Source organism: Erithacus rubecula (assembly GCF_903797595.1).
Source record: "Erithacus rubecula genome assembly, chromosome: 2".
NCBI lineage: Eukaryota > Metazoa > Chordata > Aves > Passeriformes > Muscicapidae > Erithacus > Erithacus rubecula.
The window spans coordinates 83,152,014-83,178,875 of record NC_136685.1 but is presented as its reverse complement, the minus strand read 5'-3'; the positions used below and the strand labels follow the sequence as shown (position 1 = coordinate 83,178,875).

General features: G+C 40.9%; 1 protein-coding gene across 4 annotated transcripts in view; it reads left to right on the top strand.

Moving 5' to 3' along the window:
• The window catches only part of TTC7A (tetratricopeptide repeat domain 7A), a 181,913-nt gene that overhangs the window by 120,649 nt on the left and 34,402 nt on the right, over nucleotides 1-26,862 (top strand). For all 4 annotated transcript variants that reach the window (XM_079297998.1, XM_079297997.1, XM_079298000.1 and 1 more), the window contains 4 exons: nucleotides 4,838-4,954; nucleotides 8,693-8,790; nucleotides 13,733-13,867; nucleotides 24,601-24,803. In XM_079297998.1, the coding sequence (XP_079154124.1) occupies nucleotides 4,838-4,954; nucleotides 8,693-8,790; nucleotides 13,733-13,867; nucleotides 24,601-24,803 (553 nt within the window). The remainder of the gene's footprint in view (nucleotides 1-4,837; nucleotides 4,955-8,692; nucleotides 8,791-13,732; nucleotides 13,868-24,600; nucleotides 24,804-26,862) is intronic.

Below are 26,862 nucleotides of genomic sequence, written 5' to 3'. Positions count from 1 at the left end.
TCCAAAATAACCCAGCAGCTGTGTGTGTAGGTAGACAAATCTGGGTAAATAATGAAAGACTTTGGGGAATGACAGCACCGATCTGGTAAAGCTCGAAGACATGTAGATCTTTGAGAAGCTGCTGACAAGCTCTCAAAAAACTGCAGGGGTTTTTAGCAGACAGTGAATGGCAAAATATATAGACAAATGACTGCATAATAGCCATTAGTCCTAATTTAGTCTCTCAACCTTGAAATGAGTAGAAGGTGTTATTGTTTGTTACAGTACTGGCATTATTTATTGCTTGTCAAGTGATAAGACACAGATCCCACTGTGATGCTGTATAAATGTGTAGTACAAGAGCAATATTTGATACTAAGAACTACATTTGGAAGCAGATTTTAAAAGTCCCAATAATTAACTGATTAATAAATCGTATTAAAGTCCTAGAGCATCCATAAAATCCTCAATTGGTTATTGCTGTACATAGCAACTTACAACTTCCACAGATGTGCTCATAAGCATTTATAGTACACATATGCCCTTGTGAAATCTTCTGATAATAAATATTAGCTATTAAACCTCAGTAATTAAATTTTCGGGGATGGGAAAGAATTGTCTCTTCGTGGATAATATTAAAGAACTTAAAGGCTGAGTGTTTGGCCATGTAGGATTAGAAGACTTTTGGAAGTGCTAGGTAGGTGTATTTTACCAGGCCTTGGGACATTGTGAGTATAAGCAACTGAAATCAGTCTTTATGAAGACAAATGTTGAATGCCTTCTGAAATCAACTGAAGCAGCTTGTTTGCTTCTGAAAATTGTTGTAGGTCTTCCAAGATTCCAGTCTCTACCTTTTGTGTCGAAGTGTGACATATTACAGTGATATGGTACTTTATACTATTGAAGTTTTGATACTTGGGAAATGGAATTTTTAATTCATTTTGCATTTTCAGAACTTAATGTCTCACCAAATTTGACTATATCCAGATTTTAATTTGCCAGCGTTAATGTGATAGAGATGGGTGTATTTGCTTGTGGCAGTAACCTGATGTTCCATTAGAAAAAAGAGTCTTTGCATACTGTCCACATGCACCACAAAAGAAAACTTCTGAGAGGGAGCTTAGTCTCATATCAAGACTAAGTACTGCTTATTTTCCATTGGTACTGTCCCTGAAATCATACACATTACAAGAATGATTCGTGGATTTTTTTGCTCTGTTTTCCTGTGCTTATGTAGTAGCAATTTATTTACTTGCTTTAGCCCAAATCTGTTTTCATATTCACAGGCTAATAGAATTACCAACAACTATATTGGTAATCTTGGGGCTATTTTTATATGTTGACTCTTTTTAAGTCTACACTGCTTAATGCTACAAGCATCATACAAATGTACAATGATATTAAGAAATACAATAAGATGAGATCTGTGCATAAGTAATTTTTATTCATGCCCCTGAAATTGTGCACAGACACTGATAGGGCGCAACACTTGTTAGATCTATGAGTAGCAAGACTGCTAGCTCAGTAATAAATTTATAATCCTAAGATAAGTGATACTGCTTCACTGTTTTATCTATATATTTACTTATCAGGTTTCACTGTTACAAAGCTTATTAGAAACTGAAAAATACTAACAGTGCGTAACACATGCAGCTTGATACCCTGATTGTATTTCCATCTTTTAGTTATCATGTTTAATTACATTGTTTACTACTGCCACTGATATGGTTTAATTCTTCTTTCTTCTTACATTCTTCCAATTTTTTCTTTTGGTTTGGTTCATTATAATACTGCATAGTAGCATGGATAACACAATTCTCAAGGTGAAATGCCACAACAGCTAGTAGGGTATGGTATCTCCAAGATCCTGTAGTGTGCCTGTGCCTTACAAGCCATTGTAGTATTGTGCTGAGGCTTCATTATTTTTTGTGACAGACTTGTTTTTTCCCCCAGTTTCATTAGCTGTTCTCTCTGCTGAGATAGAACATTGTGTCTTCATCCAGAGCAGTTGACATATACTCACTGTAAGCAGTAAACAGCAGAGTGATGAAATGCTTGCTCTGTCTTTTTAATGTTTACCTGCAATGTATAAAGATATTATGTAGTGATTTTATTTGCCTGCTGGCAAGCCATCTGTGTCCCTACTAATGTAAAAAGAAGGAGCCTTTAATGTAACCCTTCTGTCCAGGAGTTTGACTGTTAACAGGTTCTTCTATTTAATTAATACTGAGTGGTATCTTACCATGTTGAGAAGTGTGGTGTTATTCTGGGATGCAATACAACTGGTCTCTGGGCCTTGGTCTCCTTGATTCAGTTGCAAGGAGGGCTGTACAGTGCTTTAGGAGGTCTTTCATTTTGAAAGTTTCCAGTGGTTTAAAAATTATTCATTGTACTTAAATAGCAGAGATTGTTCAATGTTTCTGGGACTAGAAGAATATTTTTAGTAGAATAGCTTCCGGAAGGAAGGTGCTGCAGTCTTACCTCTCTTCTCAGTGCAACCCAAAGAAACTCACTCATGAGCCTATGCATCAAATCCACAGCTTCCATTTGTACACTACCATTGCCTTCCAGATGTTATCCTGCCTTGCTGAAAAGGCTTTAATGACTACAGAATTTACTGTTCACACAAGGTAGTTGCTGCAAGATTATTTTCCTTGATAGTTATGTGAATGCATTTACTTATGAATTTCCATTTGACTAGTTTCAGCTTCCAACAAATTCTTAGATTTTCTGTATCTTTTCTTTTACATCAAAAACTCACAATGAAAGTCTTCATGTAGATGCTTGCAGGCTGGGGCAAAACAATTTCTTTGCTGGTTAAAGCAAATAAACTGAGCTCCTCAAGCCTCGGATGAAATACATTTTTCTAGCCCTCAGATCACTTGCATAACCATTTTCTGAACCATATCGCATTTTTAGTCATCTTCTGGAATCAAAGAGCAAGAACTAGAAACAGGATTGTAATAAGAGTCTTGCTGATGCTCAGATCAAGAATAGCCACATCTTCCAGCTCCTACCTGATTACATTTCTGAGTATGGATGCTAAGGGTTGTTTGACCTTTGAACTGTATTGTTGCCCAGGAACTTCACATCTCTTTCAACACCATGGCACTCCAGGGTTTAACCTCCCATCTTTCTAGTGTGATGTGTATTCCTTATGCCAGGTGATTGATTCTATATTCTGTTGTATTGAAACAAGCTTTGTTCACTGGGAATACAGAGCAGCAGGCATCACTGGCCAGTTCCATTGCTAACTACTCCTTTGAATTCAGACTTATTTTTTATCAATGGTGCATCCATCCACTGTTATATCTTTATCCCAGCAAAATTTTGATCAGTCTGTGTTTTAGCCTCAAATACCTAAATCATAAAGGCATTTCCTCTCAGTTTGTGGGTCAGCATCCCTAAGACCAGATGATGTTCTTACCAGCATTTGTTTTGCTCACACCAGTAACAAGATATAGATATCTATCTCTAAGATATAGAGTAGGGATGTAAAATAGTAGAGGGTAAAGACAAATTCCCTTGATTATGAATCTTGATCTGCCTTTCCCAGTCAAAGTTTGTACCTGAGGAATTCTGGAATACTTGTTCTACCAGCAGCCATAAGCAGATTTCACTATAGCATTTGATAGAGTTAGGTTATATTTTGGTCACTATCATCCCCACCCCCCCCAAAGAAAAACCAACCAACCAAACAAACAAGAAACCCAAATCAAAAATGCTCACCCTAACATTTGTTAGTGCCAAATGGAGCTGCCATTTTAGCACATGCCTGTAGATACACACAACACAGTCCTGGCAATAGAGTTCTAATTATTCCAAGTGAAGGATCTCTTACTCAGCTGCAAATTCTTCTCTAACATTGTATATGCAGTTGCTCTTATCTCTTTCTGAAGTAGTTTGGATTCCTCAGGAGCCCAAAGGTCACATTCACAAAACTGTTTTTAGGATTTTTAGCATTCAGCTGCTGTATGTATGTGTGTACACATACGTGCTTCCAGGGGATTAATTGCTAGCCATATCAAGTGAGTTAAAATTGTTTTGATATTGGGCTTTGTGAAAATATTTAAAGCAGAAAAGTAATTTTGCAATAGTATAAAAGAAATAAATCATCTTCACAATTAAGATAAAGTGGGTGTAGTGAAGGGTGGTGTTAAAAGCCATACTGGCAGCGACTGGTAGGTTGTGTCATTGCCAAATCTGTCTTCTAACCTCTGTGTGACCCAATTCTGCTGAATTCCAGTGGTCTGTGCAAGTATGTCTTCCCTAGGTATAAGAATAGTAGCAGCAGTTACACCACCTAGAACAAGAATGTACAAGGCTATCAGCTGTCTTGCCTAGGGGCATGAGATGAGTGCCAGCTGGGGTTAAGAAAAAGCATTTCCTTCCTGTGAGGCATTACATAATTATCTGTGTGTGTTAAGTGTGCTGGGGTTTTTGTCTGAAATTTATTATATAAGCCAGTGCTATAAGAAGATGCCAGACTAAGAAAACAGCCTGGGCATATGCATTATGGCAATTATTTTTTCTCCTGTTTTCAATAGTGTCCAAAATAAAATGAGATTCTGTGTATGTTTCACCTTGTGAGCTTTGCAATGCTTTGCTTTTAACACTGTCCTGCCAGCTTTGTGACGCAAATTTGGCTGCAGCTGAGGAATATTGTTAATCCTCTCATCTCCTTGTGGGGAATCAAAGTTGAGCCAAATGAAATGTTTTGTGCTACAGTGTTTTCTTTTATTACTGCACGTACAAAGCAAGTAAAGATCCTGCCTGCCAGGATCTCTCCGGAGTGATGCTGATTCTCCACCTTTACGAGATGCCAATAAAATAGGAGTTACTCTCTTTCATCTTGCAGCTTACTCTTCACCAAAGTAAAACTGGAATGGATACATAAAGGACCTGAAGAGGCACTGGTGACATGCAGACACATGTTGCAGATGTGGCAGATGGTATACAGTGTTTTACAGCACAGGTAGGCTTTCTCCACTGTAGCAAGTTCAGATTTGTTATTGACAACTTGGTTACCTTTTTTAATTTTCTAGATACTTGAGTTATTTTGCAAGAAGGGTGATAAACAGTATTGTTTAAAATAGCAGTGATTAAAAAAAAAAAAGGAAATATTTTAGTAGCCATCATTTTAAAAAATAAAAAACAACAAAACCAAAACCTCAGTGTTTTAATATTGAAGAAGCAGTTTGAACCACGAGTTTCTGAACCAAATGTCTAAACATCTCTATCCATATTTGGATGTCCAGAATGGATGACAGATTTTTTTTTTTTTCTCCCCAATAGTGCTGAGCTTTCATCAGCTATTGTTCACAGTCTGCAGTAGTTGGCACCACCCAGGAATGTGTGGGGGTGACACAGTCCTGAAGTGAGTAAGCCAAGGAAAGGCACACTGCCAAACTCATATGCTGTAGCTGCACGCTGGTTGCACAGCCTGGTGCTAACTGGGCAAGAAAGAAAGGGAGCCTGCAGAATCTTTCTCCTTTCCCTTGTTCAAGTAAATCTGCATTGACACAATGCTGCATTCCCTTTTTACTCCCTTTCTGCTGCCCCACTGAAAGGTAAAGTTCAGAAAGTGTGGAAGGGTTTTCTTCCTTCCCATATCCTTAGGATATTGCCCGAGTCAAGGTACCAGTGTACAGTGTCTTGGGAGTATTATACCAAGATCCCTTGCCCATAATGTCCACAGGGGTTGTGTTTGATGGGAAGGACAACATGCTTGATGGCAGCAGTCAAGGCAGCAGGGTGATGTAGCTTGAGTTGTTCTCCAATTTCTGTATGCATTTGCATAAGCTTTATAAATACCAGAAGTTTATGTACAGAATGGTACATGTCTATGTACAAGTTGTCCTTGAGGGGTTATTAGTAATTCTTATTGGTTTAGCTAATGAGCAGCAAACCAAACATAAAAACCAAGATATTTTCATAGAGTAGTGGTGTCTTACAGACTTGAATCATTGATTTCCTTAGGCCTTAGTATCTTTAGCTGAGGACTCAATCATGTACCTCTCACATGAATAATCTTTATACCCATGAATAGTACTCATGAAGCTGATCAAATCCACACTGAACAATTATGACTGAGGAAGATTTACTCTTGCAAAGGGGGAGTGCTGCAAGCCTGAGACTGTAGAGGGTACATTGGAAAACAGACAAATAACTAGTTCAGCCATTTGGATTGCATTTGGATCCCAAGCTGTGCTTTGGCTCTTATACTTAAAAACCCAAGATGTGATAGCTTTAGAGGCTTTTGATAAGCTTTAGCCATGGAAGCCTGAACAAAACAAATTGCTTTGCTTTTGCTTTTAAAAACTCTAGTATGTATTTCACTGCTATTCCCAGCAGGGCTTTTTTTTTTTCTTTTCTCAAAAAATACATCATAAATTATTTTTTATTAGGAAATACTACTGGAAAGGTAACAAGAATCAGCTTGGTATCTGCAGTTTTAGACTGGATTCAGTGACCCAGGAAGCCCGTTGTATTTAACAAATTACAGCAGTATCAGCTAACAAATATGTAAAATATTCCGGGTAGGGCTTGCAAAGGAACTTAAGGGGAATTCTTATCTGTGAGACTTGGACAAAGACTTCCTTAGGGCGTCTTGCAAAAGAGACTATTCTATTTACACAAAGCTGAGAGCTGTTGCACACAGTACTCTTTACTGGTTCAGTCAGTAGGTAATTGCCTACACAATTAAATGGCACTTCAGTTGCATTTGTCTGGCCTGTTTCCTGGCTTTGCAATCTGACTGTGACTCTGACAGACTAAAAAGTATTTCAGGGCCCAGTATTTTATCCCCAGCAGCTATTCATATGCCCTGTTCGAGTCCCCTGTCTTCTCTCTGACAAACTGGTGCCTTTTCAATCTCACAACCAAGTGTTCCTCTCAGCATTTTTGTCACCAGTTAGTCCACTGTCTCAACTATGTTTCAAAAGCATGGGCAGTAGATGTCCTGTTGTCCTGCTGTCAGCCTTTCCAGGGCTGTGTGTGGAAAGCAAGTCATCTGGCTACTATCCTTTCTGTGGTGCATGGAAGAGCTTTCTTGGCTGAAGGCTTTGTACTGCAGGTCCTTAATTTTCATCCCTTCTCCAGGGTAACAAAGCCATTGGGAGTGGCTCTTTTGCACAATTCATTACACTGGGTTTTCAGCCTGGGATTTTCCAATCCCTTCACCTCTCTTTAGATTAGGAGTACAGTTTATTAGCCAGTGTTTCAGCATGTGCCTGATTCCATGGTGGTGGCTGCTGCATTAAGATAGTACTCACCTCATGGCAGCAATATTGGAAGTACAGCTGCCTTATTCCTGCAAACACAGGAGTAAGACAGAGCTGTCTGTACAGTTCCACCAGCAGCTCCTGGCCAGGGCACTTACATTTGGGTCAGTCCTGTCTAGGTAAGGCTGAGGCATAGGACAGATAATTCAATTTTCCCTTGTATCTGTCACTACATGATAGTCTCAAATGAGTTACCAGTGTGGAAACCAGCATGGAAGACAAGGGAGGTCTATTCAAGGACAGAGATTTATTTGGTGCAGTCCGGTGCCCAGGAATTCAGAGTGCACTAACAGAAACCATTAGGTTTGATCCCAAAGCCCAAGTAGAAGCTTATTTAGCTATTGTAATGTAATGATTGCTATTATGATGAATGACAGTAAGTAGCTTTCAGTCTTAGGTTGTTAGCTGGGAAAGACAAGACTTGGTTATCTTTTGCTGTTGTTTTTTGTGATAACAGAATAATCATGTTTAAAACCAAACAGCAATCCCAAGCTAATTCTTCTGTTAGATACTGCAGATTGAAGGGAATTCTGTGCAATCCCTACCATGGGACTCATCAGACTGAAAAGTGGGGGCATCCACACCAATCATGTCTCTCTGACAGCTTGCTTCCTGGAAGGAATATTGTCCAAAGGCTGAGCTGCAGGCCTGGAAGTGTGCCAGAAAAAGTAGCCAGGGCAGTCACTTTTCCTTTTGGTATTTCATCCCTTAATGTATGATGAGAGGAGATATCATCACCACTGATCCTTGGGGGATGGCAGACTATGTGGTGACAGGAAGGCTCAGGAGATCTGTGTTAAGTGATTTTTTGTTAGGCTCATGGTTTTTTTTGTGAGTTTCTCTTTGTAAGGTCTATCCTGTGAGGACAGAAGTCTAGTAGAACACAGCAGAGGTTCCCTGTTTCATAAAGCAGTGCTTTCTGGTAGCTTTTGTCTTCCTCCTCTTTTTGAACAGAGCAGAGGTGAAAGGGGAGAAAATAAGCCCTTTGAAATGAAAATATGAAGAAATTAACACCCAGGTGGAAGGTGGTAATTGGTCTATTTCAAGAGGATCAGCACAGTAGATCTTTCAACAGATTATTCTTCAGAGAAGCCCAAGAGATGGTGGTTCTTTCCAGGTGTGGATCTGCTAGTGGACTTCCTCTGGTCTGACTTCTAGCTGCCAACATGTTTCTTGTCCAGTGATTTGCAAAGACTCCCTATAGCCAAATAAACTAAATACCAGCATGTGCCCTGGAGCCCCTGCTGGGCAGTCTCTGAGCTTCCTGTCCACTGGCAGTGGGGCGGGTGTTAATACATTCAATAAGCTGATTTCTCACTACTGGAAATCTTGATTTTTCATTTCCCATGGCAGCTAAACTATTGCCTGCTTTGAGAGGATCGTTTCTCCACTGAGAGATGTCCAGGTAACACAATTTTGTTTCCTTACAGTGGCTCTGAGAAAGGAAGCAGTGTGACTGAAACACCAGTGATCAAAAAGCATAATGGACTGCATCTCACTCTCCCAGATGCTCATGACACTGATTCTGGTAAGGAAATAAGATTTGTGCTTTTCTGTCCTAAACATGTGCTTTTGTGATAGATGAATGTTTCATTTTCTCTGGAGAGGGTGGTGGGCCTGTGCACATCTGTGTTGCTGGGCTGCTGGTCCAGGTCTGCCTCCATGGCCAGCTCTGCTGTAGAATGTGTCACTTCTTGGCTTCTCCATGCATAACACAGGAGTTTGTGCTTTCTTTCACAAAGCTCTCTGAGATGCGTAATTCTTTTTTTTTTTCCTTTTTTTTTAATCCATTCCCTCCCTTAGCCTGCCTCCTATTTAATTCATTTGAGATGTCCTGATCAAGCCAGCTGCTATTGTTGGTTTTGGAAAGCTGAGTGAGAGTGTCAATTTCTATTAGATGGCAATTTGCTTTGGGATTTGTGCATAAACCTTGTGATGCTTTATTATATGGTAAATACGTATTCCCAGTAACAGATACAGTCAGATGGAAATAACTGAGACATCAAAGCTGATCTTGGAAGTAAGGGGAAAAGGAAGTTTTCAGAGAGTGCTGCTGACTTGTGATTTTTGTTGTAAGTCTCTTGATATTTGGTACTTCTTTTAAAACCCTAGCTGAAAATAAGATGATGATGTGAGAAACTTGCCTTTTAACTTGGAGGGTTTTTTAGGCAATCAAATGCCTATCCTTGTGGATGTGGAAGAAACACTTGCAAAGAAAGCAAACCTCAAACTCAAAAATTGGACAAAAAAAAAAAACCTAACACATAAATCTCATGGATCTCTAGGGAATTAGGGTTTGTCTGAGTCTTAATTGTGCTGTATGCCATGGTGCTGCCTGCCAGAAAGGGCAAATTAATGTAAGGTACAAACTTTGAATCAACTTTTCATGCACCTAAACTGATTTGCACTGAATGCAGTTTGGTTTTAGCCAAGAAATACATTCCTCCTCCACTTTGAGAATCCAGGTTTCCATGCTGCCATGGTTGCCCTCACAATGGATGCAAGAATGGAGCTCGTGCTGAAATTGTACCACCCACCTTAGTGTGGGGCTGGCAGTGGCTGGTTTCAACAGTGGCTCCCTTCTCTGCAGGCTCTGGGTGCTGCTGCTCTCCATCTGCAGAAGGGAAGCAGCTGGTTCTGCTGTCCCTGTTGGGAGCCTCTTCGAGGACAGCAATGGGTGGAATTGGAGGGTACAGCTGTAGCCCCTCTTGCCCTTGTGCTTCCCCAGAGCTGTGGCTGTGGCTGGCTGCTTTGGAGGAGGGAGGGGGTGATATTTGTGCACTGCTGTGGAGCAGGCAGTGGTGTGTTGTGACTCCCCCGGGAGCAGCAGCAGCAGCATCGCTGTGCGGCGCAGGCGCTCTGTCACCTCTGGGCTCAGCACTGAAAGGGGTTGCTGTGCCTGGCTTTGACACTGGCCTCTCCCTCAGCTACACCACAGTAAGACTATTTGCTGTGCCAGAATTGTAGGTTTGCTGCCAGCAAGATTAATTCCTCTTTATTTTCATCTTCTCCTAACTGAAGCGGTGTTCCTAACTAAATTCACTGATATCAGTCAGCTGCCTTGCTGTTCTATTCTTTTTCTGATTTAGTCTTATCTTATAATGCTTTTGCCTGAAGTGATTTAGGCTTGGGGGTTCCATGGTTCTTATAAACCTAGTAAATCTAATGAGCTACATTTCTGTTTTGATAGCAGTTTTCTCATAAATGCAAAATATTAAACTTGGTCTTTTTGGTCTTAAAACACCCTAGAACAGTGCTTTAAAATTATTTGGATAGATATTGTATGGCTTATGTGCAGAGCTCCTCACAAGAAAATCAATTTGTTATTTCATGAGTTATTTCCAAAATGTGTGGAGGGGTTTATTGTAAAATGTGAAGTTTATATTCTGTCTAGTAGAGCTGTTAAATAGAGAAAAAGACTGCACTAAAATTACAAATTGATATGGTATCTTCGTATGCCAACATTTGCATGTATTTTGAGGCATGACATTAAAGTTCTGCGAGACAGGTTTTGTGGGGAGGTTTTTTTAGCAGTTTCTTTAGGAGGAGATACCTTATAATGAGACATTCAGATACTTATTTTTTTTAACGTTGCTTGAAGTTTTTCTGCCTCCCCCCACCACGCTGAGGTCAGAGTCCTTGCAGTGCTACACATGCTGATCTCCTCTCTCAGGATATCATGTGTTAGAGGTAAACTCTTCTGTGGCTCCAGTAGCTACCAGCCTGTCCCCAGGGGCACTGTATTGCTTTCCTGAGATTCAGAGATGTGGCTGAGCCCCTTTCAGTCCAGAAGGGCCAGGATGGTAAAAACCTCTTACAGAGTTTATTTGGTCAGGCAAGCTTTAAGGAGAACTGCTGTGAGCATCCCAGCAGAGATGGGCAAGAACAGCAGTGGCAAAGCTAGAGTATGGGCTGGTTTGGAGAGAGCCTGGTCATCTGGAATATATGTGTCTAGAGCAAGGAGTGAATCTGTGTCTGAGGCCAAGCAGGGATGGTGTGGTCTCTGCCAAAAATATTTTGCTTCCTCTTGTAGGCTGGAAAAGAAGGAAAAGAAAGTAAACATCAGAGGACTGGGATGCCAAGGGATGTTAAATGCAAAGAGCCTCCATGTAAATTGCTAAGTAACTTGGGTCTCACTTGTCTGCACTGGGCAGGATCAGTCTGAGTCTCAAATTCCTCTGTTGGTAACTACTGGGCTAATGAAGATGAAGAGCAGCTAACCTGGGTTTCTTTGTGAGCAACTATGTTGTGAAGACTTCCTGTGAAGTCTGCTTTGTGAGAGAAGGATGCTTTAGTAGATTCTAACAGGATCTACCTAGGCAGCTTATGAACCTCTCCAGAATGCACAAAGGTGCCTTATTGTGATTTAGTTTTCTTGGATTGATTTGCAAGGAAAAGAGGATTTCCCTGAGCTCTGTGAGGATGTGAATAAGACACCAGCCTATCTGCCCTTCCAATGCAAACAGCTCAGCATTCCATTTGGGTGCTTGCAAGAAACACAGCTCCACAAAGCCTTTCCTTGGCAGAAGAATGTGGTACTGAAACTTGCATTAAAAGCATGCTAATATAAGAATCTGGTTAGGCTGACTGCACAGTCCACAAAGTACATATAATTTTTTCCAAGTTTGCCAATCTAGAAAGCAAGAAATCTGCCCTAACTTCAAAGCTCTGCTAATAACATCACTAACTGTTCATGTGTCCATTTTCTTGTCTCTGCACTGCAGAGAAGCTGTCTGTGTTTTGGATGGCTGGGGCTAAATGCTTGATAGTTTTCCCTGTGTCAAACAGCTCTAGTCTGACTTGAATTTCTGGGAGTTTAAGTGAAATTCACACCGGTGGAGAAAGGGGTGGGGGAGAGGAGTGTGAGTGGGCAAGGGGGGGAGGAATTTCGTGCAGTGAAACAGGCTGAAGGTGGATCAGTTAAATAAACTGATAAATACAATAAATTCTCTGTGCAAAGCTGAATGGCTTTTACCCATACCCTTAAAGCCAGAATTGCTACATTACTGCACTGTCATCTCTTGGAACATTATATCAGGAATGTCTTTGAAAATATGTAGGAATTTAAGAAATGCATCTGGGAAGAACACATTTGCATTTTCCAAGGGGCCGTGGGAGGCGCCTGCTGCAGGGCTGTTTTGAAGTTCTCCTGCTTGAAATGAATGGCATTAGCTAGCGATGAGATAATAGGGCAGATATTTCCCGCAGCAGTTCTGGGCCCGGAGGTGGCTTGTGCTCTGTCCCTTGCCGGGACAGGCTCGCTCGGGTTCAGCAGGAGCTGCAGCCGTGTCGTGCCTCGCAGAGCACAGGCGCTTGTCCCGGGAGGGAGGCTGGCTCCCTGCTCAGCATCCCGGCGGAGACGGCCGGGACACCGTGCCGGGGGACCGCAGGGTGATGTCGGTCTGCTGGTGAGGAGGTGTGGTTTGGCAGCCCTCTCTCTTGAGCACACTCCAGCTGGAAAAGCATGCTGTCCTTCTCAGAGAGACCATTAAGTGCATATGCCCCGTGGCTGCGGGAGAGTAAAGGAGAAAAAGCGGGATTTTAACTCTAGGATCTTGTGGTTTATGAGGTCAGCCTGTAAGGATAGATTCAAGAGTAATGCTAGTCAACACAAGTGCTTCAGTCACAGCAGCTCTCCAGAGAAAGAGCTTATCAACCATAAAATCACATTAAAACCTATGTATATTAAAATATTTATTTCTCAAAGCTTTACAAGGACAGCTCTGAACTCTGAAATTGTAGCTTCTTATTTTGTTCCCACCATCTTGATACCCCTCTGAGAGGCTGGGTCACCAGTATAATCCCACTTGCTGTACTGGAGAACGTGGTTTCTGACCATGCAGCCCTCCTGGGAAAAGCTTTGGATGTGTTTTGTCCCAGAGGTGTGGACGCCAAATACTTTATTCTTGCGTAAATGTTACAGTACATACTAAAGGTTAATGTAGTCAAAGCTCTGAACTCTCTGCTCCCCAAGGTTAAATGAAAAACCACCCTGCCTCTAAATCAGTAGAACAATATTGATGTCACTTGAAATGTGTGTGCTACGTGAATAGGACTAAGCTACCTTGTAATGCTGTATGAGTTTTTTACCTTAGTGGGCACATTTTGTAATTGTATGATGACTGTGCTTATAAAATGGGTATTTGTGGAAAACATTTGATGCTAGACTTCTGCTTCCCAAATGAGCAAAATATGGTTGCTTCCTTGATGAATGCTAAGCAGACCTTTATAAAATTACTGTCTGTCTCTTAATTTGCTTGTTTGTACTGCAGCACTTGGATAATTTAGTGGAGGTTTTTTTCAGTAAATTAACCTTTTATAAAACATGCTTCTCCAGTTTGTTATGCCAGAATTCAGCAGAGTTCTTATTACATAAAACCAGTGCAGTGAGGATCAGACCTGGTGCCTTCACAAGTCAAAGAAATATCATAAATAAGTATAAAATGCATTATTGTTTGTTTGGTTCATAGGATCACAACGAGCCTCTTCCCTTGCTGCATCAAGACTGGAACAGGCCATGTCTGAAATAACTATGCAGAGTAGCACAATGAAGCAGGGACCTGTGAAGCTGTGGACAACTCTTGAACAAATTTGGCTGCAAGCTGGTAAGTCCTGAGCTACCTGGAGTTCCTCTTTCCCTCCAGTGGTGAATCACATTACATAAGTAGTAATACAGTAGTTGAAGTCATTAGTTGAAAATTACTCTATTCCAACAGAAAATCTGCTTGTCTATCCCAGGTGGTTTTTGAAACACCACTTATTTGATTTTGACCCAAAAAATACTGTAATAGTATGATTTTTCAGCTCACTTTTGTTTTTCCAAAACACACAGAAAAGTTTAGTCATTACTATAATATGCTTTTTGAAAAAAGGGTAGGTAGTTCATAAAAACAATTATTTCCATTCTCCTTTTACTAAATGCTTCCTTGTAATAAGACTGGGCCAGCCATGTCTTAAATGTGATTTAAGCATTCCAATCTTTGCTGAGGTTTAAATGAAAATTATTAGAACATGTTCTCCACTCTGTTTTTGACTGTTTGAACCTCTCAGGGTCTTGTAGGTTGAGTATCAGCTTGAGACACTGATGCAAAGATGCTACAATAGAGCATATAAAGAGAAATAGTGAGGAGAGACTCTACCCACAAGTGATCTCCAAACCCATGGAGGGGTTTTATGTAGGACATTTGTTGAGGAACAGAGTTGCCCAATACATTCTGCTGTTTGCATTCCAGTGTTTCAGAACTGATAGAGTTCCAACCCTGTAATTTTGTTTTAGGGAGACAGCTTTTCTTCTATAACTGGGCCCACAGTTGTGCCCTTGAAATTACCTTTAAGTGCTGTGATTGCTTAGTAGATGTCTCACCATTTGCAATGAAGAAAGAAAAGCAGAACCCCCTGGAAAGCTGCTGATAGTTTGCTATTCTTCGTGCAGGGGAGCCTTTCAAATCCTCATTTCCCTAATCTATGCAGTTGACAGTTGTCACACAAGACCTGGCAGTCTCACCCTACTTCTCAGCAAAGATTTTCATAGCTGTTTTCGTGAGTGATTTCCTACCAATTAGACTTTAGTTCTGAACAAAATATATGACATTGTTTTTGCTACAATTTCATTAATATTAACAAAAGAAGTCACCTTACAGAATGCATCATCCATTAAGTTAATTGCATGTGTTCACCTTAATGACTTGTGTGGATGTAAATTTCAGTGATGTGCTGTGGACTTCAAAATCACCAGCAAGATTTTGCTTTATTCAGTTTATACTCCTGATTTAAGGCTGCAGAAAATGCTGATGGGGAGCAAAATAAATGGAGTTTATTATGATGAGAAGTCAGGTGTCTGTTGTCCATCATCCTGCAGAAAGCTCTAGGCAGTTTACATTTTTGCTGCTGTCTGAGAAGACAAAAGCAGTAAAGACCTAGTGCTTGCTGTGAATTGCTATGATTGCTTTTCAGTGGGAGTAGAGTGCCTTTCTGAAAGGTGTTAATTAATTCCTTTAGATAGAATTTATTTTTACAAGCTGCAACTTTCCTCTCTTATCATTTTTAAGCCTTTGTTTTGCTTCATGCTTACTTTTAGCTGGGCTCGATTCAGGATTGATGTTTTGAAAACATGTGCTGTGACTGCTTTGTAATTTCATTACTGAAGTCAGTTATTGTTATGGATGCAGCTTAATGAGCTTCTGCTGAGGTACTGGCCATTCTCTTCTCACAGTAGTGTGCAAGCTGCAGCATTCTGGTACCCTGAGGGATGAAGAGAGATGCAGGTATTTTGGGGTAGTCTTTATTTTCTCTGGAGATGGGCACAGTGCCTAAATAATTAGAGGATTTCTTGGAAGTGGGTTGACCTTACCCTGAGCTTAGTGAGGGGATAATCCAAAGGGTGTCACTGACCTTCGCTACTAGGATCTTTCCTGTCTGAAAGGAGGAACAAGTATACTTGTAAGAAGTAACTTCCAAAACAGAGATGTTTCATCTCTGAAAACAAAATTAAACAGAAATGCATGGATAGAGGAAGTTGAGGTAGTCAGGTGGTTTTGCATTACAACTCACCCCAAAATTAATGGCTGTGGAAAGCAACAGGCATAGTGTAACATTCTGATGCCTGCATATGGAGTCACTTGATATTCATGGAAGGCCAACATCAGTATGCTGTAGATTTTTATCAGATTTAGCTTGGACTTGTCCTTTTTCAATCAATGACTCATCTTGTGACTCCAGGCAAGTTGCCTAACTTCTTCACCTCAGTGTCCTGTCTCCAAAGGGAAAAAACACTGATCCGCCTTTGGGAAATGGCTCGTGCGTTGTTGTTTTTGTTGTCATTAGCACTTTGGCCCTTTTAGCATGACTCATAAATCCATAGATAAAGTTATTACAATTTCCTAACCTCGTACTACAGTAAATTTATGACAAAGCATTTGTGCTCAGACACTCCAGGACACAGCTGGCCGTGTCTCTGTGCAGGGTATGGATGGAGAGTGCCAGGTTGCAATTGTGTCTGGGTTCCTTTGGAGCCATTCCAGTTGCCATGCCTCCTCATATCCCAGGGCATGAAAGTTAATGGTACCAGGCACCTGGTCCAGTTAGAACTTTGTGCAGTGAGAGCCAGGCTAGGCCACAAAGCCAGCACATACACTTGCAAAAGGGACTGTTAGGGGGTGGTAGCTATCCAGTGATGCTTACATAGGGGAATCCTTGCTGTATCATCTTCCAGCTGCAGTAGGAGTTCCTGCCTTGTACAAAAGTGTCCTCAGTCCCTCCAAGCTGGAGACTCCTTGTTGTCTAATGGGTTTCATTATTATTAGCTTATGAAAATATGTGTGTTCCCTTAACAGTGGCTGAAGGGAAGGCTGTGAACCCTGTGAAAATAGTTAATCCCTTTTGTGCTGTGTTAAAGATACTTGTTTCACCCATAAAAGAGCATACACTTAGTGGTTTTATCTGTAAGTTTTCAGGGTTTGTGAGCAACATAGTTTTGTGTAGAGAAGACAATAAAGCACCATCTTTGGATGTGCAGCTGCTAAATTGAAATGTGTTGCACTGTAACAGATGCTGTACCTTGTACCCTGCAGCAATGCCTAGTGATCTTTGGCAATCTAATTTTTTGTAGCCTCCTGTAAACAAAGAGCTGCTTGATGGATCTGCAGTCTCTACAAAGAGTCCTTTTCTCTTTCAGGCTTTAAAATAAAACTGAGAATTCTCACTGTTAATCTCATGTCCAGCCACCTCTTACAGGACCACCTGGGAGTACAGTCGTCTGCAGCACGGAGCTCGGCACATTCCCTTAGTGGGCTTCCATAGCTTCCTGTTTTCTGCACAGGTAGTACAGCTCTGCAAGAGTAGTGTGCTGTCCTCAAAGACTAGAGACATCCCCTGCAGCAGGCATGCTTGGAATACTAACAGGCATATTCTGTTTCCAGGTGTTCTGCAGCAAGGATTAACACAGCTTGTCTGGTCCCTTTTAACAATAACCCCTCTAGTCCTCTTGAATGTAGTGGCTGGTTAAAAAGAGTCATCTCAGAACACTTTAGCATTTATGAGCCTAAACATTATTCTTGGCCCCATGTCTGAGAAACAGCTCATTTCAGGGAGTACTTAGGAACAGTGTACATGCTGTGGTGGTGCAGCTCCAGGAGAAGTGGTCATTATGCAATCCTTATGCTTATTTCTCCTCTTTGTTCTTTTCATGACTGAGAGCTTGAATTCAAGTTTGAGAAGAGGCAAGGAACTTCGGTGGCACTGGTAAATCTTGTTAACTCCTCCCTCTTTCTGCAGGAAGAGCTGCAGGGGGAATCCTAAAGATTACTAGTGCTAATATTTCTAACAGTCATGCCAGTACTCCTCCTTTTTGTTTAGAAAATAGAGTCATACTGTTTGGCTAAAGAAAATATACTTGAAATAATTCAAATTTATGACCAAAATTTACCTTCATTTGGCATCTTTATAAGATCACTTTTGACCCAGAGAGCAAAGCATGTCAGTATTGGAAAGAAATAGTGTTAATAGTCCTAGGCTCTTTAGGTAACTGGAATGATTTCTTATCTGAAGTATGTGTGATTATATTTCCAGGCAGTAATAGCCGTATGCTCTATTTATACAAAGCATTTTAGAATGCTACAAGCCAGTTTTAATAAGAGTTCTAATATTCTAGCTCCTGTTACTGTATTATTTTAAGCTTCACTTTTAACTACAAGGTCCACTTTGTTTGTCTTTACTAGTAGTTTATATCTGACAATTTAGCTTCTTGACTAACCCAATACTTTACCAAATATGGCCACTCACAGCAAAGTAGGTCTGGTAATTTGATCTGAGCTTGGCTAAATGCCTGCTAAGCTTAGCCTGTGAACCTCACCAGGTAGACCCTAAGGCTAATTTAAAGGAGCATTTAGAGAAAAATGATGATGATGCTATTCTGTGTACTCACAGTGGGGCTGCAGTGGGCTACCTGCTGTCTCAGTAACATGCTAAAGTTTAACCTAGGAAAAATAGTTTATATTGAACATGCTACAAACAAGAAATGCAAAGAGAGCCAGTGCAGCAGAGAGCAGTGAGCTAATGGAAAAACATCTGCTCCCCCGAGTTATGTACAGCAGGAACCTTTTTTTTTTTCCCCTTTGCAAAACACTTGTGATTTATTTATTTTATTCCATATGGGCCAGTTCCTGGGAAAAAGCTGTGTTAGAGGAGATGGACTTTGTTCCACGGGAAAGTGCTGTCAGAGCCAGGGGGCTGAAGTCTCCAGCACACTGGTCTGCAGCCTGGAGCCAGATCCTGGCAGCAGCCAAGGGTGCAGCCAGGCCCTCCCTGCTGCCCCTCTACTCTTCCTGCACAGCTTGTGTTTGCACAGCCTGCACATGGGCACTTCAGGGATTTTCCTTCTCCAAGCTTTTAGCAGTCCTAAACCCCTGCAAGTTATTAGGGCTGATATTAAAGGAGTTAATCAGGTGTGGGAGACATCTTTATTGATACTGCAGATACTGTCCTGTTATGCAGCACTAGCTGTTGAACCAGTTCTAGTAGTATTTTTCTTTCTTTTTGTAAGTGCTTTAAAATTGTTTAGAATTTCAAGTTTAGAACTTCCCAATTCACTGCTTGAGTTCTCGAGCTCCATGAATGCTACTAATTTTTGTCTCTCTGCAGTGACACAAAGCACTGTGAAAAGCTGGAGTCTGGTGAGGGGGATCAGGAGAGAGTCCTTTATTACATTTCCATTTCTGATGGCTCCCCTACAGTATTTACTTAGCACTTCAACTGGTGATAGAAATGGTAAAGTGAGCTGGTTTTGTCCCCTTTGAAATGAAGTTAAGAAGCCAGCAGTAGTTCTGCTGAGCCTCCTGGCTTAGCAAGCTCTGTTCTAGACTTGAGGTAGAGACTAAAGGTCATCGAATTCCCCATTTCTCTTCATCTGAACATCCTCAAGAGGGATTAATAAGTTCTGTTCTACACTCTCCAGTTTGGTTTATTTTATTTTCTGTCAACAATGAATTTAAAAAGTCAAAAGGATTCTTGCAGCCTGAAGTCAGTACAAGGCATTTGGGATTGCCTCCTCCATTCCTGAGCTTCTGGATGTTTATCATTGCTGGAGCAGGATGTGAAACTTTGTGGATTGGTGGTTCTTCAGCATGGGTAATCTTCAAAGAGCACATACTATTTCTGAAAATCTGGGACATGCAAACATATGTTTTGAACACTCACTTGTGAAGGAAACAGGCAGCAGCTACCAATGCCTTTTGTTAAGCATTCTGTAAAAAATTTTCCAAGAGATGGAGAGAAACCTGTTGCAGTGTTAGAGAGTGAGTGAGGGTACCTCAGTACCACAGTACTGAGCATTTCCTCAGCTGCTCAGTAAGTTTGAACAAGTGATAAAATATACACAGTCAGGAAGAGGGAGGCAGGACATTTGTTCCTATCAGAGACAGAAAACAGGAATTTATACTTGACTGGGCTATTAGTCATGTTTTGACTGCAGCATTTAATATAAAAGGTATCTTGTGGCACTTCTGTGCTGCTTCCAAAAACTTTCACTCTAATGCTGCATTTGTAAATAAAAAAAGGTTTGGTGGTCATTTCAGGCCGAGACCTGATGCTTGGGAATTTAAAGCCAGTCCCTGGAATTCAGTTTGCATGCAAAAAGAGGATGTAAATCTGTTGAGTCATTCAGAAGAGCAAGGCTGAGCTCAGGTGTATGGGAACAAGCAGCAGTTTCTGCACTTCATTTCTGTATCAAACATTTGCATCAAATGAAATTACTGTAGTCAGGATATGCCTTGAGGAATCTTCTGTCTAATCTGCCACGAATTGTCAAGCTGCTGCATGCAGGGTGGAACATAGCATGGAACAATGACTAAACCTCACCTGCCAGCAAGGAAAGGCAGTGGGGGAATCTTTGTTATGGCATTAGCTCAGTAGCCACTGCTGATGGCAGAGCTGTCTCAGAGTGGGTCTTTCCAGCTGGCTAAGGGCTCCTGCAGTAACAAGCACTAATAACTCCTGAAGGCAGGTGATGTGGAACAGAAATCACCTTCCAACACATCCTCACAGATGCTCTCACCTTCTTAAGTGTGAAGGGTGCTCTGCACTGCACATCCTGCTGGGCATTTGGCTGTTACCCTGGCCATGTCACTATGCAGTAACATTTTTGAGGTGGATGAGAGCAGAGTGCTTTAGATGCACCAGGCACACACAACCAAGTGGTGTGGAGCAGTCTACTTTGTGGGAGTTAAGTGCTACCCCTTGGATAACGCCAAACATGATTTATAAGTAAGGAAATTTTAACTCTTGTGTTGTTCACGTTGCAGAAAAACATTCCAAATCTGTTTTGATTTCTTTAGGCCTGAATTAAAATTGTTGCTGCAAGTGACAAGCACTATCACTCTTGCCACTGCTTTGAAATGGGAATAGAGTCAGTGTTCAAGGTGATGTTGAACAGCTCTGTTTCTCAGACAGCAGTGTGATGCAGACATGACTGGATTATACTGTTGTTACACCCCGATGGACTCCCTAACAGAACTCTGCTAATAATTTTATCTTGGACAAAATAAAAGGGCTGATTGTAGGACACCCAGCCTTGTCAGTGTTCTGGGAATTGCTCTTGGTCTGTGCATTTGTTAGGGGTCTTTGGAGAGCAAGTGGATTATATGCTTCTGGTAGCTTTCACTTGATTAAGGATCTTCACTGTAGATGAGTTTATATGCTAGCAGAAATAGCTGAAAGAACTAGGGGCTTGTATTAGAAGTTAGTAATAATCTTACTGCAGAGGTGTGCTGCTCTCAGGGACTGGGCCCAGTATTAAAAGGGGTGCTTCAGTCCTGTTGCAAGTCCAGACAAGAGGACATAGCCACAAGACAACAGTTGTTTGGAAGAACAGCAGAAGGGGTTGGACAGTACTGCAGGAAGCACAAATGGGAAACATAAAGTGGATCTGAGAAAGGAATGAATTGTGCTAGGCTGAGCCTTGAGGTCAGTTGCACAGCTGTTTGTGGGCTCAGTGCAGGCACAGGCTTCAATAACTAATTGAAAGGAGAGGGTGAATGATTCCCCCTGTCTTGGCCCACAGTGCACTGTTTCTTACCTGTGGATGAGAGTGCTGAAATATTCCCTAATGTCATTCACACTCCGAGTTTCTGTCTACTCCAGAGAGAATAATAGAAGAGTGGTCCATCCAGGATCATCATCTCTCTGCTCAGTAGCATTCAGAGAGCTTTTAGGTCGAAACAGAATGCAAATTTGTAAATTTATTTAAGTTTTTATGGAGATTGTGTTAAGTGAGAGAGAGCAAGGAAGCTTAGTTTTAGATTAAAAGCTCTGAAGAGTGTCAGTACCAAGAACAATCTAGTACAATAATGAGAGGTGCATAAATGGTTTCCCTGAAGCATTGACCCTTTCACAGGATGAGAATTACAGATATTAGATACCTGTGTCAGCATGAGAGGGTATTCTCTGCTTTGTAGTGGAACTGGATGCCAAGTCTCTGTAACAGAACTTCCTCACAAGGGCTGCTAATTTGGTTAGATGTTATTTACAGCAAAATTAGGTTATGTAAGGAGATAGGCTGATTAATCCAATGCTCAGGAAGCTGCTAACCCAGGTAACATGAAAGCAGGTGTTTCAGTACCACTGAGGGTTTTACCATGGTAAATTTAATAGGTCCTTGTTTTTTGGGTTTGATTTCTGCCTCTAGCTGCGTTTTCATTCCATGTTACATAAGCATATCTTGTTAATCTGTAAATAAAATGACTGTGTAATAGAAGTGAAAAATGAGTTTACAGAAAACACATTTTAATACAGGCCTAAATAATGTCCTTTAATGTCTATTTTTAGCTGGGTAGCTAAAAATTTTAGCACTCCTTCCCTTTCATAACCAAAAGGCACCCCTCTCATTCTTTTTTATGCAAATTAGGCCTCCCACACCATTAAATCATTTTTATTGACTATTGAGCCTGCAAAGACACGGACTGAACTTTAATATGCTATATTACCATACCACAAAATACAATTTGTAGTTCTTATTTAGATTCTGTGTTGCTGCACTTCCTCTAAATAATTGTTATTACTGAAGAAGATTTACAGGCACCATAGGAAGAATAAGTACTCTCTATTTTGCATGCATTGAAACACTGGCTGTGCATGATTTCACATCTAAACCCACTTGCTCCCAGTTCTGTCCTGAAACAAAACAAGGCACAAGATGCTCTTAGTTGCTAATAGAACTTTTGGTATGGTAGTACCCAGAACTTCTGACTTCAAACAGTGCCAGGATTTCACCCCTTCTTTTGTGCTGCTAAGTTTGTGCAAACTTTGGGGATGGAGTGTTTATCTTCAGGCTGTGAATCATCACTTTGCACATCCCCAGGTTCATTAATGCCACGTGCATGGCACCAGCTGCTGTGCAGCCCTTGGCAGGAAAATGCTCTGTTCCTTGGAAGTGCAAGGAGAGTACTGTCCTCTCTCCAATTTTTGCATAAGGCTGTGCACATATTCAGTTTGACAAGGTACATGGCCTTGCTTTCTGATATTATAGATAGCTGCAGCCTCTTGGAGCCAAGGGAAGGGATGAGATTTTATGATTAACCAGAAAGAAATGCATATGAGTCATTCTGAAAGAGTATAACTCTTCTGAAGGAACTAATATTTTGCTCATGTTGACAGCCTTGGAGAATGACATTTATCTTGTACCACAGCCTGGGGATGGCTGAGAAATACTAAAGCATTTTCTCACCAGTGTCTCACCCTTCTTCTAGGAGGGTCACCTCAGAAGTGGAAGGGTATTCAGCCATGCTGTCACTTCACTACAGAATCATTTTTGGTGTGCCAGTAGAAATGCCATGTGTGATCCCAGTCTCATGTCAGATAGGCCAAGGTGGAGCCTTCTCATGGGCAGTAGGGGATGCCTTTGAGATGCTTCCCTGCTCACCTCTGGCAAGCTCCACATCACCATGCCAAGTCCCCATAGGCATCTGTGTCTCCCAGTGTTTTGAAATTGCAGAGTTTCAAAGCTATTCAAAAGGAATTTTCACTCTTAATTTCCCCCTCACAGAGACTTCCTGAGAATATTCACTGCCTTAAAAAGTCAGGACATTTAAGGTTGTGTCTAATTTCAGAACAGTTTTTCTAAATCTGGAGCCTGAATTAGTAATTTTGAATTGGACTCTTGAACTGTCAATACCTACTGCATGACATCAGTTAAAAAAAAAAAAAAAAAAAAAGAGAAGGACACACTGAGTTTTTGCAGTAAGAACATGTAGAACACAGATTATGGATCAAAGAGCAATGCCTGCTGTATGAAGAGAATTATTTTATCTACATTCATGCCTATATATATGTGTGTGTATATATATATATATAAAGTTTCCCTTTTCAATTACATGTGGCAGTGAAAACTGAGGATCACTTTTGACCTTTTGAAAGAATTTAATGTCCAATAAATCTAGAATTAGAATATTTCAGTTGGAAGGAACCTACAACAATTACCCAGTCCAACACCACAATCATCTAGTTTAAATCCTGAGAAATGTTAAAGTTCAACCATGAGATATGTTATGAAAATTATCATGAGGAATTATTTTATTAACAAGTTGACATTCAAGCACGTAAGTATGCCTGTTACATATTTTTTCTAAGAAAACCACTAAGATAGTTGCTGATAGTTCAAGAAAGTAAATAAGCAGTCTCTTCCAAGAGCTGTATTTTGTTTTTCTGTCATGTATGAGGGTGCAAAATGGGTGAATACACAATGTAAATAAGTCTGTATTTTAAGAGCCTTTTGATTTTAACAGTCTCTGAAAAATTAAGAGAGAGTTGTCTCATAAATTTGCCAAATAAGCAGAGAAAAACACTTTTAATCATCTTTTTAAATGGGAAAATACACTTAAGTAAATTATCTAGTGTCCAGCTCAGGTGTGTCCTATTACTCTGACATTTCTTAAGTTCTCAGTATCCAATGATGGCTTATTCTGTTCTTTTTTCTCCCCCAGGTTATTTGGAAATACCTGTGATGACTCCAAGTAGCTACCAGCCCTGCTTCCTTAGGGCTCAGTTCAGCACTATTTACTTTCCCAGTGGAGGAATCCTTAAGGCCTCTGTTAGGACATCACCCAAAGATGTCCATGAACATCTGCAGAGATCCCTTAGCATTAGGAAAAGATAAATTCAGTGAATCCAGTCATGATAATAAGCATTAACCATAGTATCAAGCATTGTGCAGGATCATGGCCTCATCTTTTAATATGCTTAAGGCAGATGATATATAATTAATATGTAGAAAGGTCTCTGCTTCATTTCATCTAATGGCAGGGTGTTTTTTGCTTTATTTTTATGGCTTGGTGTTTTGTTTTTCCTTCAGCTGAACTCTTCCTGGAACAGCAGCATCTCAAAGAAGCAGGCTTTTGTACCCAGGAGGCAGCTAGTCTTTTCCCCACATCTCATGCTGTACTGTACATGCGTGGGAGGCTTGCAGAGATGAAAGGCAATTTGGAGGAGGCTAAGCAATTGTATGATGAAGCTCTCACAGTGAATCCAGCTGGAGTGGAAATTATGCACAGCCTGGTGAGTTTGCAGGGGCTCAGCTCCATTATAGTATTTATGTTCCTGATTAACTGTAATAAGAGGGGAGAGGGCTCATGCTTGCTCTGGATGCCATTGTCTTCCTAATCCTGAGAGCAAGTGGCTGTTCCAAGAACAAATTGGGTAGTTTGAACCTCTATTTTAAGACTGGATTGAATGTTTTTAACTAATTAGGACTTGTGTCAAAAGTAAATATTTTAATTGACAAAGGCTGATACTTTTGGAAGTCAGTTCACTGCTTTGTCTTTGCTGCTTTTCCTACTAACTGTTATGCATTTTAAATAAGCAGTACACTGATGTTTGATAGATCTGAACTGAAAAACTAAAGATAGATACATAGAGGGTTTGTAAGACTTGAGCTGGTTTCTTGTGTCTGCTGAAATCAAGATAAACTATGAATTTACAATAAAATGCATCTTACTGTCTTAAGCTGCCTCTTAGTTCCAGCCTTGTGTAGGGGCAGTGACTCCACATTTGTGGGGTTTTTTTGGTAACACTCCAATCCATCAAGTATTCTTTTTCTGTGACACCACGCCCTAAACAGTTTTTCAGACACGGGGCCTAGAGCTAAATAACAATAATAATTATACATGGAGCTTTGTGGAAGACCAAAACCCACTTCTCTTATGAAACCAGAACAGTCAATTGTATTTCATCAATGGTGTATCTTGTTAACTGAAGCCCATACCAGGTCTCTCAGGGATTTTACACATCTGTCTTGACTAACTTAATTTTTACAGGAATTCTGTACCCATGTGACTGTTTAGTGTCTTTGCTAGCATATTTATATCTCCTAGCATATATTTGGTCCTGATGAGGTTTGCTGGCAACTCCAGAACTGAGGGGGTATCAGTGTACAAGAGATCAAATGTTAAGTGAAGTTAACAATTAAAGAAAATAGTAGAACCTACAGGCAAAGGGCAGGATATTTGGTAATAGTAAATGTTCAGTACAAAAATAGCAAATGAATAGCTGGTGCATGTCAGGAGAACATTACAAGACTGCTGTGCATGTCAGGCTTATATGGGGCAATAATATTGCTTTGTTGTTGTAATATGGTCTTTACAAACTCACTCAGTAAAAGCCTAGCTAGATAGAATTGCACTGTCATAATTTAAGAGAAGTTGCTGATACCAGACAAGCCATCAAATTAGATGCCAACATGATACTAATAGCTCTCATTTTTGTCTTATTTTATGGACATAACCACATTCTGTGTCTTCACATTTCAGTTGCTTGAAATTTTCTGAAACTATAGTGGCTTGGAATAAAAGTTTCCAAGGTGCACATCTCAAATGTTCTGGCCCAGTTTACTTCAGAAAATGTCATCCCAACTTTGCTGTTTCTGAAAAGGAGGCTAAAGAAGAGACCTTAAAAGCTTCTGCAGTATCTTCTTTACTGTGCCTTAGTGTCTCCAGGTTTTGTCAGGAATGGGTAACATATGAATGTACTTCTTACCATAATCTTTCCTTGGTTATCCAAGTTGCAACCTTTAAAAAACACATCTATGCTTAGTAGACAGGTATTTCTGAAAATTCTAAGGAGTCTGTGAATGCTTATCCTCCTCAAACTCCAGTAATTTCAAGAAGGGCAAGAGGAATGACCCTTGCAACTACTGGCCTGTCAGTGTCACTTCAGTGACTGGTAAAATTAGATGTTATTTAGGGAGGTGTTGAAAACACCTGAAAGACAGTGCAGCTGTTGGTCACAGCCAGCCTGGGTTCCTGAGGGCACCTGTCCCAGGGCCACCCTGGGTGTACCTGTGGGGCACCAGTGGCTGCAAAGCTGCTTCACAGAAAGGGACTGGGGGTCCAGGTCAATGGCCAGTGAATGTGAGTCTGCAGTGCCCTGGCAGCCAGGAGGAAGGGCAGCCATGCCCTGGGGACATCAGGCACAGCATCACTGGGTTAGGGAGGGGAGGGGATTGTCCTGCTCTGCTCTGAGCTGGGGCAGCCTCACCTCCAGTGCTGGGGGCAGCTCGGGGTGCCACAGTGCAAGAAGGATATTAGAGAGTGATATTAGATAAACTATTAGAGGGTGT